The sequence below is a fragment of the Manis javanica genome, chromosome 1, assembly GCF_040802235.1.
Source record: "Manis javanica isolate MJ-LG chromosome 1, MJ_LKY, whole genome shotgun sequence".
In the NCBI taxonomy this organism is placed as follows: domain Eukaryota; kingdom Metazoa; phylum Chordata; class Mammalia; order Pholidota; family Manidae; genus Manis; species Manis javanica.
The window spans coordinates 164579284-164597861 of NC_133156.1; the positions used below are offsets into that span (position 1 = coordinate 164579284).

General features: G+C 45.0%; 2 protein-coding genes across 7 annotated transcripts in view; both read right to left on the minus strand.

The window, feature by feature from the left end:
• NCAPH (non-SMC condensin I complex subunit H) overlaps window positions 1-7175 on the minus strand; it is a 43644-nt gene extending 36469 nt beyond the window's left edge. For 2 of the 3 annotated variants that reach the window (XM_017660047.3, XM_017660046.3), the window contains exons 1-3: window positions 6872-7175; window positions 697-916; window positions 453-543 (exon numbers count right to left, since the gene is read on the minus strand). In XM_017660047.3, the coding sequence (XP_017515536.1) occupies window positions 453-543; window positions 697-916; window positions 6872-6890 (330 nt within the window). In that variant the 5' untranslated portion in view covers window positions 6891-7175. Of the gene's footprint in view, window positions 1-452; window positions 544-696; window positions 917-6782 lie in introns of all 3 variants that reach the window. The other variant, XM_036994669.2, reaches the window with a different exon arrangement.
• Window positions 7176-11527: 4352 nt separating this feature from the next.
• ITPRIPL1 (ITPRIP like 1) lies at window positions 11528-17926 on the minus strand. Of its 4 annotated transcripts, none has more exons than XM_017660044.3 (3): window positions 14856-15041; window positions 14602-14698; window positions 11528-13781 (listed from the first exon to the last, which is right to left on the minus strand). In XM_017660044.3, the coding sequence occupies exons 1-3, from the start codon at window positions 15039-15041 to the stop codon at window positions 12127-12129; spliced, it is 1938 nt and encodes a 645-aa protein (XP_017515533.2). In that variant the 3' UTR covers window positions 11528-12126. The 4 variants fall into 4 exon arrangements, with proteins under 4 accessions (XP_017515533.2, XP_017515531.1, XP_036850557.1 ...); XM_017660042.3 differs by having other exon boundaries at window positions 14602-14703; window positions 14856-15012; XM_036994662.2 differs by lacking the exon at window positions 14602-14698 and having other exon boundaries at window positions 11528-13775; window positions 14856-17926.
• Between the last annotated feature and the right edge of the window lie 652 nt (window positions 17927-18578).

An 18578-nucleotide genomic window follows, 5' to 3' on the forward strand; every position in this document is an offset into this window, starting at 1 on the left:
CACACAAGGAGACTCAGCTACCCCTGGGATGACTCTGGGAGGCCGGGACTATTTTACTCTTACAAAAGAAGACCCTGCAGTAGACTGCTGAGTGACTTGCCAAGGCCACACAGCTTGTAAGCAGCAGAGACAGGATTCCAACCCAGGCTAGCTCACAAGCTCACAATTAGCTCCACAATTCTACTATCTAAATACTGTGCAGCTCCAGAACTCACATTATTAACCCCGAGGCCATGCTGTTTAGGTACACTGCAGGTGGCAGGCAATCTGTCAGAGGGTGCACCAAAGGACTATAAGAAACAGTAAAACCATACTGAATAACACCAGCATTAAGAGTTGCTGGAGAACAAAAGCACGCAATTATCATCAATTTTGCATTCTCTACAGCATCAAGGCTAGATTTCCTATGTTCAAGTTGTAAAATCTTCACTGATAAACAAGCAGATACTCACATTTTCAGTGGATAGTTTGATACAGGTGGAGTAATGCTCTGTAATCTGTGTGTTTGTAAACTTAGGAATTGTGGCTGAAACATCAGTATTCCTAAATGAAAAACAAAAGCAAAACCTCTAGCTAGGATCCATGACACTCTAACTTTTCAAAATCTAGACCCAAATCCACAAGGTGGTGTAGATGCCAGACCCTTGTAACCCATGTCAAGATGGCCCCCCAGGGAGGCAGCCCAGCCCCCCTCACCTGCTGGAGGGGGAGGCTAGAAAGTGAGGTGAGTCTGTGCTGAGCTGTAGGTCAAAGACCCTGGAACGCCTCCGCTGCAGCCGCTCCTTTTCATCATCATTCTGGGCAAAGTCTTCAAGGACTGGAGTGCCAGGAGTACTGAGGGTGGCCTTCCTGGGCAGGGGCATCGAGAACACCCGTTCTGAAGGCGAGGAGACACTGTGGGGGTGGCCACGGATCTCTGAAGAAGAGTTATTCATTGTGGCTGACCGTGATGAACAGAACACTTGCTTAAGAAACCTTCAGAGAATACTTCTTATATTCAAAAGGGCTTGGGGCCTGTTATAGGGGTGGAAGTTAACTGCACACTTCCCACCAAGATCTTTTCCAGCTCTGTGGCCAGAACCTCTATAGTTTCGGTTTCTTGAAGGATGATGGGTTTCTGATGCTTTTTTGCTGATCTGGGACAAATACCCACTATGTAGCTCTTATGAACCTAAAGCACTAGATGGGACCTAAAAGTGGGAAGGAAAATGTTGCTGCCTCTGGTAAGCTCACAAGCAGACACAGAACCACATGCCAGGCAAAAGAGAGGTGAGATGCTGAGATAAGAGTTAGGTATGGCCTATCAAGTTAGACAGGCTAGTTTCTAATTCTAGCTGGAGGGGTGGGGGTGGCGAGCACAGAATAAACACAAATATTAAACTAAATAGAATATTCCAAAGAATCACCCACAGAGTATTTGTTAACTACAAAGAAGAAAATGTCTTTTACAAAGAAAGATGTAGCAGTCACCACATTAACCAAGCAATCAAATGTAGCCTCTCAAAAAATGACACAACTTGAAACTAATTCATCTCCTGATAGGACAGAATATGAAATTCACAGCATCACCCATAAAATATTTTTGCCAAAGATGTTTAGCCTGAATTTAACTAAGACAGATCTAATTCCAGTTTATAAGAAATACAAGGGCTACAAGAACAAATTTAATGATATTACAAGGAAACATTCAGACAAATCCAGAATGTGGGATACTATGCGAGACAACTGGATTCATCTCTCAAAAAAGTCAGAATCAAAAAAAAGTAGGACTCCTCAATTAAGAAACCAGTCACAATAACCAAAAATAATGTCCAAACTTTTGGCCAATCTTTGGTCAAACAGAAAAAATAGCTATAAACATTTTGGGGATAAACTGGAAAATTTAGAATATAGTAGGGAACTGATTTTTATTTTCTTAGGTGTGATAGTGGTATTATGGTATGTAAAATATCCTTACTTTTGGAGATGTATGAGAAATAATTAAGGGGTGATGTGATATAATGTTTGCAACAGGGAGAATAAAGGATATATGACAAACTGTTAACAGTTGTTGGATCTGTTAACTGTTAACAATAGTGATGAGTATAAAGCTGTCTACTGCCTTCATCTTTCAGGTTCCCTGTTTGAACATTTTCACAATAAGAAGCTGGAAGGCAGCCAGCATGTAAGGTAGAGAAAAGTAAAGCACAGAAGGGAAATGAGGATTAGGAAACGGAAGTGAAAGTTTTGCATAGTATCCCACATTCTGGATTTGTCTGAATGTTTCCTTGTAATATCATTTAACTTGTTCCTGTAGCCCTTGTATTTCTTATAAACTGGAATTAGGTCTGTCTTAGTTAAATTCAGGCTAAACATCTTTGGAAAAATATTTTATGGGTGATTGTTTTAAATACAGTGGTTAGGAAAGCTTCACCAAGAAGGTAACCTCAGAGTCAAGACGGGCAGATGTTTGGGAGAAGCTACAATGAAAAAGAGGGAATACACAGGCAGGGACATACCTTGCGTGTGTGAGGGGAGCCAGTGTGGCTCAATGGAGTGAGAGGGTACGGAAGTGAGAGGCAAGGGTGTCAGGCTCTCCTGGGCCTGGTAGAGCAGGAACACCATTTAGTCAGAATAAGGAAAGGACTAGTAGAGATGTATGAGCCATACTTATGTTCCCTGTAAGGCCTGGCTTTCATGCAGATGAGAAGGGAAGTGAGTGCATGGTGATTGAGAGGAGGAGCAAAGGGATCTAACTTATGCTTCAAGATCCCTATGGTTGTCATGCTGAAAAGAGACTGACAAGGGAGCAAGAACTGTCAAGCAAGAGGACCAATTAGGAGGTGACTACTATAACCAGGACAAAAGATGGTAGTGCCTCAGACCAGAGAGGCAGCAGTAGGAATGATAAGTGGTCAGACCCTGGATAGTCTCAAGATAAAGCCAAGATGGTTTCCTGATGGATTAAATGTGGGGCATGAGAGTAAACAGAAGAATCAAGGATAACACCAAAGTCACCCCAAACAATTGATAACAGGGAGTTGCCATGACCTAAAAGTGGAAGCCTACAGAAGAAGCATGTGTGAGGAGAAAGGACGCAAGATCAGGGCTCAGTTCTGGACTGCTAGCCTTGAGATGTTTACTAGTTAACCAACTCTGGTAGACATCTGGATATTTAAGCCTAGAGTTTAGGGAAAAGTTCTGGGCTGGAAATATAAGTTTGGAAGTCATAGCATACAGAGGGTATTCAAAGCCATAAGACTAGATGAAGAAAACTCCAAATAAATAAGTATACATAGAGAACAGCAGAAGGCTGATCCTAGGATACTTCAAAAGTTTAAAGAGAAGGAAAGAACGAGGAAGCAGCAGAGAAGTAATTGTGCAACTAATGAGACAGGGAGAAAACTAGGAGCATGTGGTGTTTTCTAAAAGTCAGGTGATGTTTTCCTAAAGTAGCAGGGGGAGGAGAAAGTCCATCAGACACAGATTTAAGAAAAGATGGAAGAAGAGAAACTGGAGACAACAAATGGAAACAAGGTTTTCAGCACTTATGCTATAAAATGAAGAACTGAGTGGGAGGCAGTTGAAAGTTAAGTGATGTCAAGAAAATAATTCTGAGATGGAAAAAAGAAAAACCCAGGTTGGCAGAATGAAGAAAATAAATTGTATTAGTTTCCTATTGCTGCTATAACAAATCACTGTAATCTTAGTGCTTTAGAACACAAATCTATTCTCTTGCAGTTCTGGCATCCAAAGTCTAAAATCAGGTCAGCAGGGCTGCATTCTTTCTGGAGGTTTTAGGAAGAATCTGTTTCCTTGCTTTTTTCAGCTTCTAGAAGCCACCTATATTCCTTGGCTTGTGGTTTCTTCCTTCCATCACTCCAACCTCTTGCTTCTGTCATCAAATATCCTTCTGACTCTGACCCTCCCTTATAATGACCATTGTGACTGCACTGGGCCCATCAAGATCTTAAATTATCTCCCCATCTCAAGATCCTTAATTTTATCCACAAAATCCTTTTCAGCATGTAAGATAACACATTACCCGGTTCTGGACATCTTTAGAGGCCATTATTCAGAGAGATCATTTGAAGAAAGGGTAGAAGGTGCTTAACAATGTCCTCAAACAGGTAAAGGGGCTGCCTCTGCTGAGAGCACAGAAAGCCCTCCACAGCAACAGGAAGGCAGGCAGACAACACAGGCAGAGGTGCAGGAGCAGGTACAATGGTGGTCTTGTGGATGTTCTTTTTTGATTGCTTTTATTTTGTTAGTAAAATAGGAAGTGAATAAAAACCAAAAGTTCAACAGCTAAGGACGAGGTCCTAAGAGGAGGTACTAGAGTTATCAGGAGAGAAAGGAAGGTATGAAACAGTCACCTGGGAGCCCGAGTGGATGAACCAGGGAGTACAGCATGACTGCTGGGCAGCCCTTAGGGTCCCACTGAGACCACCGAGTAAGTAGGACCTGGGGCAGAGAAGGTAGAGTTGGAGATAACTAGGGTTGTGATTTTTGTCAAGGAAGTGTGAGGAAGCAGGAAGAGGGCAAGGGGTTACAGGTGAGTGAAGGAGAACACTGATTGTCCACAGACTGTAAGCTAAGTCAGGAGGGGAATAAGGCCAGAGGTGAGGGAGAGTGATAAGCAGAATCTGCTGGGTCAAGAAGACTGTTGGACTCAGGGAACACGAGAGTGAGTTGGAAAGACAGGAGTGGCATTGAGCAATGGGGTGTTTAAAATTAAGATGATGACAGAGTGGTGTGCTATTGATAACAACAAGGTTTAGGGTGTAACTACGGTATTGGGTGGCTATAGCAAAGATGGCAGGGCAGGAAACAGGATCATCATTAGAAGAGAGATGAAGAACTGAGAGTCCTGTAGTGGGGGGAGGGTTGCAGGGAAGTTTTTCAGATTTAAGAATCAGAAGGCTTGGCTTCAAACCCCAGACTCAATAGCTGGAGAAATTTTAATCAAGTAAATGTTCTGAGCATTTGCTTCTTCATCCTACAAATGGTAAGAAAGTATCTCTCAGCTGGTTCAGAATTGGCAATACAAGAAAAAGAATGCACAATATGACACATATTTAGTTGGAACACATTAAAAATAAAGTGATACACAATTAACATTAAATGGCTGCCCACGTAAGAGGAAGAAAACAGGAGTGGTAAACAGAAAAAAAAAGGAATAAAATACAAGAACTTGCTTCCCACCAGCTGAAGAGTATGATTAACATAACTCTCAGCTGATCAAAACACACAAAAAGTAAAAAATGGAAAGGAAGGAGGCAAGATCCATTTTTAGAGATTGAGCACTGCAAGGTAAGGAACGGAGTTGGACCGTGGGAGAAGCGATCTTAACAGAAATAGGTAGCACTGAAGGAGGAACTTGTTTAAGAGGGAAATTCAAGAGGGAATTAGAGGCATGCTTTAATTCTTTGTACAGTCTTTCTCCGATTTCTCTCTTGCCAGTCATCATGCATCCGTTCACTCAACAAATGGTTAGTGAGCTTAAAAACACTTTCTGCATTCACTTCCTCACCTCCTACTCATTTTTCAACCTCCTGTGCTCTGGTTGCCATCTCCACCACTTTATGAGAACTGTCTTGTCACATTCACCTACAACTATGGTTCATGATCTGTATGATGATGATGTGCAAGTTTATTTCTCAGTCCATGGTCCACCCTGAGTGGTCCATATCACCCCCTAATTGTCAAACTCTCTTATCCAAGTGTTTACTGACCCCTTCACCTGTGTCTCAGGTAAGTCACTTACCATATTCCAAATTTAACTCTAAATTTCCTAACCTCTTACCAAGACCTGTAAAGGCCCTGCCTACCTGGACTACCGCACTCACTGTTTAGTCACAATGTTCTGGTCCTAGTCCAAGCCAGGCTCTTTCCTGCTTGCCCCTGTTATTTTTTTGGCTTTTGTGCCTTCTGCCTGAAACACATTCCCAACTCTCTGCTTTAAGATCTCCCCTGAATTCCTAATCTGAACACTAAGATTTGTGCATTTTGTTGTATGTACCTCAAAAAATAAATTACACAGAATTCAGGAAAAAAAACCATATCGGAAAAATTTAATATTTAAAAAATAAAATGACATTAATACGTTACTGTACACCTATTAAGCGAGCAAAAATAAATGGAAATGATAAAAAATCCAGTAATGACTGAACTGTGGAGAAATATGGTATGTAAAGGCTGCATAATATTCTGCTACACAAAAACACCATTGTTTAACTGGTTCCTGTAGTTGGGCATTTACGTTCTCATCGGATATATCTTAACAATCTGCGAATAAAAGTTTACAAATTTTTTAAAAATGAAGAAATTAATAAAGGGGCCCATTTTGCTATTGTCCATCACAGCACTCAGCCTCATCTGTAATCATTTCGTTTATTTATATACTACAAGCTCCAAAAGGCTGGGATCTTCTCTCTTTTGTGGTTTGCTCCATCTCTGCACCTGACAGAGGGTTTCGCTCAAAGTGCTCGATACACATTGAATTAATGTAAAAATGCATGCGTGTTAAGCATACAGCGGTAGCCACAACGCCTCCATGGCCTTGAACTAAGATGCATTTCAGGAAAATCACCTATTTAAGAGACACCCAGCCCAGCATAGGAACTCGAGAGAAAGAACCCCACACCGCTCTGGGAATCACAGGAGTGAGACGGACCCCACGCGCGCTCCCGCCGCGGGCGGAAGCCACGACCTGATTGGCGGAGCGCACTACCCGCCCCTCCCCCACCCCGGCGCCTGACTCTCCTTCCACCGGCTGACAAGGCCACCAAGGCCGAAAATACCTGCACTCTCCGCTCAGGCCCTCCCGCTGGCCCCGAGTACGACTCCGCGTTGTGCCCTTTGCGCCGCGCAACGCGCCACCACTCCTCACCTGGGCAGGGAGGTCCCATCTTGCTCTCCGCGTCTCTAGAGCTGTATTTAAATCGCGCGCCAAGACGCTCGAGCGCCGTAACGGCCGCGGTGACGTCCCCCGTGGGAGGGGCCAGAGGCGCGCCTGCGCAGACCGCGTAGCTCCTCTTCGCCTGAAGGACCGTCTAGAAGCAGCGCGGAAGTGAGCCGTCCAGGATTGAGGGCTCCGGGGAAGGTGCTATGAGTGGACTGCAGAGAGTCTTTGGACCACCGGCCCCTCCTCCCCCAGCGAGAGTTTAAAAACACTCTCCTTTCGAGTGCTGGAAGCGGAACTGGGCGCTAGGGACTCGGAGTGGAGCTGGGCGGGCGAGGGCTCTGCTTCTCGAATTTGCAAATGGAGAGGCAGTCTACCAGAAAACAAGGTCAGTTTTCCATACTGACTTGTAATGTGAGGACCTGTACCGTGAGGAGGTAAAAGTGGTGGATGGGGTTTGCAACATAAAAGGGAGCAGACATGGGAATGAGGAGCATTCCAGGCGGGAGAAGGACAGATGTAAAAATGTTATGAGTACATTTGTAAATGAAGCCGTTGTTTTTAATGCAGGGAAGTTCCCTGTGTATCTCCCCGCCCCGCTTTAAAAAAAAAAAAAACTTAAGGTTTTAAATAAAGTGTAATTTGTTGCCTATCTTCGCATTGGCTGTTTTCATTCAGCATCTAACCCCAACTGTGGTACCGGAGGAAAGGCCGAGGCAATTCCCCTAAATACCCCTAGAAAATACTATAATTTCTTAAAACACACAGCTGGCATTTTATAGTTTCTCCTCAAGGGTGCTATTAGCAATAAGGGTGAAACAATTATTGACTCATAGGACCCTTGCCCTCTTTGTAGGACTGTATAGTAACCCAGACACCCTTTGCCCACTAAATGTCGTCAGTGCCCCACAGTCACTTTGGCAACCAAAAAGTTGAATACCTGTGAAAAACATTTTTTAACCCTACTTGTTTTTTGCACAAACTTGTTCTCTCAGTGACCGTCTTCATATTTTCAGTGTAAAACAGTGTGGGATGGAAGAAAGAAAACAAGTTTATGGTGTTGATTTCAGTGAATTTCTACCAGCCACCCAGGAGCCATCCTCCATATCTCCCTCTCCCCCACTCTCTCCACACACAATCCATTGTTGAGCTCTGTTTACTTCCTAAAAGTCTCTTCAATCCCTTCTCTCCATTTTGTTCACATTACCTTCTTGCTGATCTGTAGCAGCCCCATACCTGCTCTGAGCCCCTTCTAATTGGGTCCCAGGTGGTAGTTGCTGACTAATTGTTATTCTTACTTATAAGGAACTTATCACTTCCTAAAGTCTAAAATCTTTCAGAAGTCCCATTGCTCTGGGAATTTATAAAGTGAGCTGCAAGGCCCTGCAGGGTCTGGTCCCCACAGCATCTCGAGCTTCACCTTGTACCTTGTCTCCATTGCTCCCCACCCTCCAATCCCTTGGACCTTCTTTCAGCCTCACCCCACTGCAGCAGCTCCCAGTCCACATTCTCTGCACATGCCATACCCTCCACAGGATCCTCTTCATCCCCATCTTCAACTAGATAGCTCCAGGTTTCAAGTTTCAGCTCATGTCACTTCTCAGGGAGGCCTTCCTTGATTTGCTCAAGTGTCCTTAACTGGAGACTTTAGTAGAAATTTCACCTTTGCAGTTGAACATCTGCTGGGGTGACTTTCATGTCTATCTCCATGAGGATGAAGCCATGTCTTTACTCACCATTGTTTTCCCAGGACTTGGTGCTAGTCCTGGACACAGCAAGTACTTAAATGTGTACTGAATGAGCAAAGTTGGAAGACTATTTTAAATCCTGGATTGGGCATCATAGCCTCCCTGGGCCTCATTTGCGTCCCCATTTATAAAAGACTGATGAGATTACCCCCTTTCACTGGGCTTTATGAAGAATTCAGTGGTAGGTTAAACCCTTGTGAGTATGTGGGCCCAGTGTGCAGGAGAGTCCCTGTCATCTCACTTGTTCTTTCTGTGCTAAGTGCATCTGAGAACAGTGGGAACAGGTTGTGACCCCCTGAATTCCATGTGTGCACCAACTAAGAGCAGTGGGGTCTGGGAGGGTGGTAGGAGACACTGAATCAGGAGCCCCTGAAGAACTGGCTTGGAACTGCTGGCAGAGGGGCAGAAGGAGGCTACCAGCTGACTCAGTAGGTGAGGCATGAAGCTATTCTGTGCTTGTAATAAGCCTCCTGAGCTGATGGCTTGGGGGCTCCATTTTGCCGGGAGGCAGAGCCAGCTCCACCCACTGCTGGCAGGTGTTCCACCTCTGGCTCTAAATGCTATCTTTGTTTTGGAGGAGTTAGGACTACAGAGGATGCCAAAAGATTGAATGATTTATCAGTAGTATGCAAAACTCAATTCCTCCCTGTAAAAACAAAGTAGTGGGGCCCCTCCCCTATCACTTGCCTACCAGAAAAACAGTGCTGGAGCCATTCCCTTGCCCCATTTCACTCACCAGGATTCTACTTCCCCATAATGACTGGCAAACAGCCTTAGTTTAGGTGAGGAACAATAATAGTGTTATCAGTTGGCTACCTGAACAATCTTTTGGCTTCAAATTTGCCCTGACTTTCCAGCATTCAGCTGGCTTATCTCATGTGGTTCATGGTATGAACTATTGAGTCATTGGGGCTCAACAGGCATGTAGTAGAAATGGCTTTGCATTCATTTTGGCCTCTGAGCAAATGCCTTTAAATTGTGTATGTGATACGAAATTCCTGACCTCCTAAAGACTGGGCTAAGTGCCAACAATTTCTGTCTTTTAGAATTTCCAAACATACCACCCATTATCTTAGAATTAATACAGTGCTTTTTGCTTTTCAAAGCACTTTGACCCCTACATCTTGTGTTGGTCCCAAGGCCATGCTGGAAGGGTGCTAAGAGAGGTACTTTCTTCCAGGCTTTGCCATTTACTAGCTATATGGCCTTGAGGAAGCTGGGTACCTTTTCTGTGTCTGTTTCCTCACAGGTAAAATGGAGGGGATAAAACACCCACTTCATGGGGTTATAGTGTGAAGATTAAATGAGTTACCAGATGCGAAGCATTTAGAACTGTTCCTGGGCCATTGGCAATGCTCAATGAGCACTAAATATTTCATTACTATAACTGTTAATACACATCCTGGGTGCCAACCAGGTATTGTTTTAGAATGAAGCTCAGCTTCCTAAATATCTGGAGAAACTTCCCCTTTCATTGTAAGAGTATTCCCAGAGCACTACAGCTCTGTTCTTTCCATTACTGCTTGTTTTCTCTATGTTGTTTCTTAACACCCTCTGCCCCACCCAGGCTTCGTTGACTGTTCCCTTTGTAATCTTCGGCCTGCTCATAACTACATTTTCTTTCTTGCCTCTTACTAGACTAGAAAGCACACAGTCCTAGAACATCATACCACCTCTCTACTTATGCCTTCTAGAGCTTGTGTGTTGTTTGGAGCCACTAAGATCATTTAATGTGGGTGATATTTTGTCTGGGGCACCATGAAAATAAGTAACTTAGGTGTTCCATAATATTCTGAATTATTCTTTCCTGGCTACTGGCCATGCCACTGGGAAACCTCAGGGCAAACTGGTTCAAAGTACATTGAGAAATACCAGGATGTACTAGATGAAGCGATCAGGGTAATATGAACTTCTTGGGAACAGGCATGTAAGAACACTGATCTGCTGTTTGTGTGCTATTGCACAGATTCCAATTGACAGAGAAAATAGCATCCTTTATTGATTTGGAACTAAAACAGCAGCAAATTATTTTCTAAACAAAAAGCATATGGATGTCTATAAAACACCAAAATCTGAGCAGCATAGAACCACCATTATTGCATCTTAGCTTGAAAGCAAGTACATGGCAGGTCCCGGCAGACAGGTTGGGAACCCGGCAGCAGTTGTGCAGTGGGAGCCCCAAATTATTAGCTGGCATCAGCTTCTGTGACCCTTGTAGTTTACTTTTGCAGCAGATATGGATTTTACAACCAAAGCCCATAAGGCCAGCATCTAAACCCCCTGCAGTCAAGTTAAATGTGGGGCCTGGTCCTGCTCCCAGGCAGACCTTCCTGGCAGGCAGGGTAGGAACAGCATTGGTATTTCCAGAACAACCACACCCACAACTAGTCACATTTCTTAACACTCCACCTCAGGGGGCCCCAAGTTTTGAAAGAAGAGAAAAATATACCCATCCTCACTCCCAAATTGCAACTTTGTTAGAATTGGACTGCTTCATGGCCCCTTCCTGTTCCGCCCTGGCAATGGGCCTGGATTGTGATGACCCTGTTTTTGCCACCAATTTGAACCACCAATGTAGTTCAAATAATTCCTTTGTCGTTTTTGAAGAGAGAATATAAAGGCATTACCAGACTGAGAAAACACACAGCTATTCATGGTAGCTAACCTTTTTTTCATTTAACAAACAAGTGGCTCCCCACAGAAACAGTAACTCTTCATCTCAGAGCCCCAAAGATTGTCCTTATTAAGGGTTTTATAATATTGCTTCCAAGCACGATGTGGTCTTCAAGTGTCGGCTATTTCATTAATTTTAATAATTACCTCAATTATGGGACAGGTGACTATTGACTTAATATTTGTGAACCAATGCTAATAAATTATTTGGTTAGTATTGGAGTTTTTCAGATGCATAAAAATGGCTTTATTTCATATATCACATGAAAATAGGGCTAAATTAAGAAAATGGAAAATAGACATCTTGGTTATATCTTCAAATAATGAATATCTGAAAAATTATATTCCAAAATATGAGAAGTTACCATCACAGTATTTGGGATAAAATAGAGTGCTGTCAGCGTCGATATGAATTAAGCTAACAGTTCAACAAGGAAACCAGTTTACAAGGAGTGTTTTAGGAGTCATTCACAAAAAGGAATGAGCTGGAATGGAGGTATTCTGGTTCTCTTTCACTTCCAGTGTAGATGCAAAACACAACTTCACAGGCCCTCTCTAGATCTCTACTCTTGAGCAGCAAGATCCTCCCATAACATCTGCTTCCCCTGGGCCCTCTCTGGGTCATGATGAAAGTCAAGTCAGAAGAGAAAACCTCAGAAGATCCACCATTGATTAGGCTCTGCAGGCTGGACCCCATCCTCTTTTACCACTTAACATGCTCCTTTAAGTGTCTTAATCTACCACAGCCCCCACTGACAAAGACAAACTCTTTTTCAGCCTGAGGAATCAGATATCCCTTCTCCCTTTTTAACGGCCTTTACATTAATGTGCACCAGCTGATGGGGCACAGGGCAGAGTTTTCATCTGGGTCAGAAGGTTGTGGAACTCTTCCAGTGCCTGTGAATGTGCCATGGGGTTTAGCACAAGGTGTTGGAAGAGATTGACAGGCTCGGCATTCCGAAATGTCTTAGGGATTGGGATGGTCAGAGGCAGGAAGGCGTTACCAATGAGGAAATGATGGAGGGACCTTTGCTGGAGGCCACGGCCCAAGAACCAGAGGATGTCCTGGAGCCGCTGTGAGAGCATGCTATGCTGCCACTCTGCCAGAGGCAGCCGCAGCAGGAGGTGCATGAGGGCTGTTTTGAAGTGGTAGGAGGTGAGGATGGGACGGGATGCTCCCTGGGGTAGGCTCTGAAGGTCCCGGAGACTTAAAATGATCTGGAGGCACTTGAGGTGACAGGTGTTCTCTGGAGCAAAACGCCCTACCAGCTTCAGGAACAAGTGCTCACAGGCGGCAAAGGACTCGGGCCAGTCCACACTGGTGAGCTGTTCCTGGTCGGAGGCCTGACTCACCAGGTAGACCAAGGTATCTTCTCGTTGTACCCCTAGGACCAAGCGGATTGAGAGAAAGCGGCCTGAACGATAGTCCAGCCTGAGCTTGCAGGAGGTGGTGGATGGTGGGAGGCTGAGCTTAAAGTCATACTTGTGGGCCACCAGGGCCCAGGCATTGCCCACCATGTTCTGGAACCACTGTATGGTCTTGCACATGTCCAGGTGGGAGCCAGTGCAGAGAGTCGCCTTGATGGAACTGCTACACTTGCCCAAGAGGGCCGAATGGTCCCTGTGGTGGTGCACCAGGCACAGCACATCCCCCAGAAGCTTCTCACGCTTGCACACACACTCTGACTCCACCAGCACACAGCCGCAGCGGTGACCTAGGGCCAGATCCCTCATCTCCAGCACAAACATAGTGCCATGAGGGGGGACAATGGGGACCAGGATATCAAATTTCTGGGTCTCATGGAGGGTTCCCCATTTCTCAAAGGCAGCCCCGATGCCCAGGCAGTCCTCCAACTGTGGTTGGGCATCCTGGCGGCTGAGCACCCGACAGGCCTCAATGAGGTCGTCCACAAAGCTCTCCACAAACTCACAGGTGCAGGGCAGGTCACGAGTGGCATTCTGGACATAGTGTTTGTAAAAGGATTCCAGGGCCTCCCTTGAGGGGAAGTTGGCAAGCCAGTTGTAGGAAGTGACTGGCATAATGCGGATTTCCTCCTCCTCATCACTGCTGGAGTCAAAAGCTGGCTCATGCTGCATGTTCTGTCGCAGGAGCTCAAAGATGAGAAAAAGGCAAAAGAGGCCAGCATTCCACAGGTTTCCCAGCATCCAGCCCAGCGGCCCCTCCTGACCCTCAGCCTGCAACGGCCACCTCATGTCTTTCTTCCCCAGCACTAACTGGTCACTTGATATGTCTCCCTTCCAGAAGTACTCTACCTTCTGCTTCTGCTCAGCTGCTCGCCTTCTCTTTTCAAACTCCATCTCTAACTGGCGCATCTCCTCACTCATGCGCTTCTCCAGCTGCCGACTTCTGGCCAGTGTGTCCAGGTCCATCCGGTCACTGACCATCAGGGGGTGATGAACAACATACATCACTGCCAGGAACAGAAGGCTTATCACAGCCATGGAGGCCTCTGCATCTGGGAGAAGGAGGACGGTGGGGGTCAGTGGTGATCTTCAGGACTCATCTGTTCTCCAGTGCTTATTCCCCAGAGCCCTGGAACCCCAAAGCCTGGCAGCTAACTACTCAGGAAGGACAGAAAGCTCATAGAGCTTGGGTTGGACAGCCAAGGGTGGTCTGCCGGGAGGCAGGTTGGGAGAGGGGGCAGCAGCGCGTGCCACTCAGTCTCCCTACAGCTTTCCTGACACATGGTGTGGGTAGTTTTTTGGCTTCCAGAGTGTGGACAAAGGATTGATTTCATTCCTGTGTAGGATGGGGAGGGGGGCCCTTGTGGTAGACTGGCCTCACCCATCTCATCATTCCACCACAGGCACCAGGTGTACCCTGCTGATCCCTGAGGCTCCCTACCACCGGCACAAAGCACTGGTGTGCCTGGACAACACCTTTCCTTTTGCCACCCAGCCCCAGGCCCCAGCTGTAATATCCCACTTCCTCTGACTTCACAATCCTCTGCTCCCCTGTGTCATCAAACCACTCAGCCTCTCCTCCTCCCTCCTGCCTACTGGGCCAACCCCCAACGGGCACCAGCCCCCAACGGCCACCAGTGTGGCCACCCTCCTTTCCACTGCTTCCTGCTGTGCTCTCTGAGGTCCTCAGGGCGCTGTAGGATGCCCCATCGTGGACTGCACAGCTCCACCGCAGCTCAGGAACCTTGGTGATGAACCGGGTGCACAGGGCACCTGACAGCCAGCAGCCTGGCTTCCTCTGGCTTCCCATCCACCACAGAGGCCAGAAGCTTCCTGCATTCATGCGACTGGTTCACGAGCTACTGGGCTTACCGAGATCGTGAAGACCTGCCGTGTGGGCGCTGAAACCAGGTTGGGGACTCTCCTCCCTTTGGAACTTGGCCCTGCTTAGTCTCACCGCCCTCTCAGGCTGCCCTGTGAAAATTCACGAAGTACCTGGGGGCTTTGTCTCAAAGCGGGGTGCCCTCCCATTCATAACTTCCCCAAATTCCACGCCCAGAGATCTGAGCTCCCATCCGCCCTTCCTCCTTAGGGTTTCTCCGGGGACCTGCGGCCAGGTTACTCACCGTCGGTGTTAGGAACACCGTCTTAAAGAGACAGCACGGCCGGACTGCCCCCGCTTTCTTCCCGGCGGGGTGGGGGCGCCGCATTCCTCTCCGGGTCCGCCCGCGGGAATGGCCCCGCTGCCCTCCTGGGAACACACCATTTTGTCCGAGAATTCGAACGCCTGGGCGCGGCAGGCCCCTGGACATAGCAGTCCGCGCGCGGGGCCAAGGGCGCCAACCCCGCGCAGCTGCTCCCGCCGTCCAGGCCCCGCCCCGCCTCGCCCCGCCCCCTAATCCGGCCGGGTTGCTGCTGCTGGAAAGCACCCGGGGCCTGGGACCCCCCTCGCGTCGTCCGCGCTCTGGCTGCCGCGCGGGCTCCTTCGCGTTGGCGTGCTCGGCGGAGGGGTTGCGGCCACAGACTCGCTGCTAAGGGGCGCTCGCGCGGCAGCGGCTCACCCCTCTCTGGTGGCACGAGGGGGCACTGCCGTGCCTGCCGTCTGCTTCAGCTCGGCCCAGTGGAGGATACTTTTGGCATTTAGAATGCACTTGCAGTGAGGATGACGGTGGGATGGTATAACTAGGAATTGACCGGAGTTGGGTCGACACGTCATTCCCACCTCCGGCTGGTCCGGTGCAGATGGTACAGGGGATGAGGTCTGTTGCCAGCATTCTTAATTTGCCTCAACCCTAGCCCGTGTCCAGACTCAGGTGTCTTTCACCAGCCCCTTTGGGGAAAAGACCAGACTGCACCAACAGACCTGGCTTGAGGCCTTACTTGCAACTTACTAGCTACGCGAGAATAAGAATCCTAAACGTAGAGGATAGCGTTGTTAGTGAGATGGAGACTGGATAAGCCTTATGACACACTAAGAAGTTCCAGAGGAATGGGTTTCTTGAAAAGGACCTTCAGAGTATCAGAAAGAGCCCCAGCTTTTAGGTACTGTGTTAGCTATCCAAGAAGAAAAGGAAGCGATGATTTCTTGATACTAAAGTCCTTCTGCTCAAAGACAAACAAGTTTCAGATCTTCTCATCCAGTTGCAATGCAAGGGAGGCCCCAAACAACTCAAACAGTACTTCAAAAATACTGATTTACTTATTGACCGAGGAGGGAAGACTGTCTTCTGGCTGACCATGACTGAGGTTCCAAAATTACTTTTCATAAACTTGCCTGAGGAAGAATAGACCACAGGCTACTATTACTATGCCTTAGTGCAACCACAGAGTGATAATGAAATTCTGTATTATTTTTTTACTTCTGACATGACAGTATATTTCAGAGTGTAAAAATGATGGTGTTAAAAGCCATGTGTTTAAAAATATGTATTCATGGTCAAATCAAGGTTTGTTTTGAAAGTGATACTGGGTTAGAAGACATTTGCTAAGTCAATGGTCCCCACAGAAATGAAGTTGCTGTACCAAATGAAAGACTGCAAGCTAGAAAACTAGTAATGGATTTAAAGATCATACTTAAATCAACAAAAAGCCCTCTATCAGTGGACATTTCTTGATCTGATTTTTGGTGATATTTCTTCTTCAGCATGATTTGAAGTGATTGTTGGCTTAGTCAGTGGGATTAATGGGAAACCAAATCATTTGAACATCTGGTCACTCATGTTAATTGTGATTGTGCACAAATGACATGAGCAGTAGTCACTCATTTTAACAACTGAATTGCAGTGAGGTGAGATTTACCCTTGCCAAGCAAGGCAGCACGGTAGCTCTTCCCCCATATGAACTTATTTTCATCACTAAAAAAAAGTACATAGAAAGTAAGAACCCACGTAATCTCAATTATACCTCTTGGCTCACAAAACCTAAAATTTGTTTAAGACTGCCTTTTGGGTGAGAACAGCTGCTCAAACTTGAGAACATTGGAAGAGACATCAATGATCAATTAAAAACAAGGCCAGTGATTTTGAGTAGCTTTCCTTGGCTTGATGAATCAATAGATACTGCTGATAACTTTTGTTACTGTTTATTCAAGAAGCCAGTGCAGAGTTTGCAGTTGCTAAAGAATTAGACTCTATGAATAGTCAGCATGGAACAACTACAGGCAAGAATATTTCAAAGAAGCTGAGAAAACACTAATTCCACACAACCTGAAGTGGAATCTGCTAATATGTTTACAAGGTAGTAAAATATACGTGGAGCTTAGATGGACAAATTTACAAAGCCTGTGAAAATGTAAGGTATTTAAAACCTATGATTGTATTTTATTCATTGGTAGATACTTTGCGGGAAATATTTGAATCCATCATGTATTAGGGAATCATTAGTATCAATAGTGGACTTGGTTCACTCTCATGAACTTAGAAATCATCAATTCTATGAATTCTTGTCAGAAATAGAAGCTGAATATCTTGCTCTACCATATCAGTTTAATCTTTTTGAGCTTGGAGCTGAGATTGAAATTTTTCTAAATGAGAACTGTCCTCTACTACTATTATCAAACACTGAATGATTTTGGAAATTAACTTTTGTTGTGGACTTGATACTGTTTCTTCATGTAGTCAACCTAAAATTACAAGGCAAAATGGCATTTATATGTGAAATTTTCCTGTGATGAAGTCATTTCAACAAACTTTGAATCACAAGTAATATCAAGTTGCTTGATACACTTCCCTTGCTGTCAAAAGATAAAACAAGAAACAAAATGTCAATTCCCACATCAGTTTGGAGCAGATATATTTTCTAAGCTCAAACTACAATTCTAGCAGTTTGTCAGACATCAGTGCAAGTGAAAAGGACAGTTCGACATTTCAAAATCCATTTAACTAATCATTTGAGAATCTCCCACATAATCTTTAATTAGAAATGATTAATCTCAGTGTAAAGACATACTGAAAGGCAAATATCAAGAGAAGAATCTATTATAAGAATGAATATGCTTAATTAAAATCACGTGCTTGGGGACCAATATATCAATATTTGGCAGTAACTATCTGTATCGGAAAACATTTTCAAAGAAGTAACATATAATATCTCATATACTAACTTTGAGCCCCAATTAAGTAACACGTTGTTTCCCAAAAAAGAAATATCTTTTTATTAGTAGACCTGTATTACCAAAAAATATTGCACTCAATTATTAGTATTATATTTTCAATTTTGTCAATAAAAATTTTGTAGAAATTTATTTTGTCTTATGTGAGTACCTACATAATATCCTCGATTCTGCCTCTTGGCCAGCAAACACTAAAACATTTCCTATCTGGCCATTTACAGGAAAAAAAAAACTTGACCTTTGCCTTTAAGCATTAAAATGTGCTTATTTCCCCAGAAATTTATTTTTAAAGTCTCATTTTTGTAAAAGTGACACATGCTCTTGTAAAAATACAAACTATACAGGAGGAACAGAAGCAGCTACCCTCACACCCACCACCAAGAGGTAAGTGTTACAATTTGGGGAGTATTTTCTAGATATGATTTGTATCAGTATGTCCAAAAATGTGCCCCTGGAACTCTAGCTGCTTGATGACCCTCAGCAAAAGGATTTATATGCTTCTTGATAACATTTTAAAAACTCATAAAAATAAAACATTGATCATTGTGAACAGTTTGGAAAATACAGAAAAGTTTTAAAGATCAGCTTTTTAAAAACCACCCTGAATCCTGTGATATCTGTTAGGATCCCCAGCATTTGCTGGCATTCTCATGCTGGGTAACTGAGGAGAGTTTAATAAAGGAACAAAAGGGTTTCAGAGTTTGGGGAAAACCGCAAGGGGTGGTTATTGTTCCTGGAG

What these genes read in the sequence shown, in the direction of transcription:
- ITPRIPL1 (XM_017660044.3), bottom strand. Translation starts at nt 15,041, where the DNA reads ATGTCCAGGGGCCTGCCGCGCCCAGGCGTTCGAATTCTCGGACAAAAT. An exon ending in CGGTGTTCCTAACACCGACG is followed by an intron (nt 14,699 to 14,855) that starts GTGAGTAACCTG and finishes TTCACAGGGCAG; the next exon opens with CCTGAGAGGGCGGTGAGACT. An exon ending in GGCAGGTCTTCACGATCTCG is followed by an intron (nt 13,782 to 14,601) that starts GTAAGCCCAGTA and finishes TCCTTCTCCCAG; the next exon opens with ATGCAGAGGCCTCCATGGCT.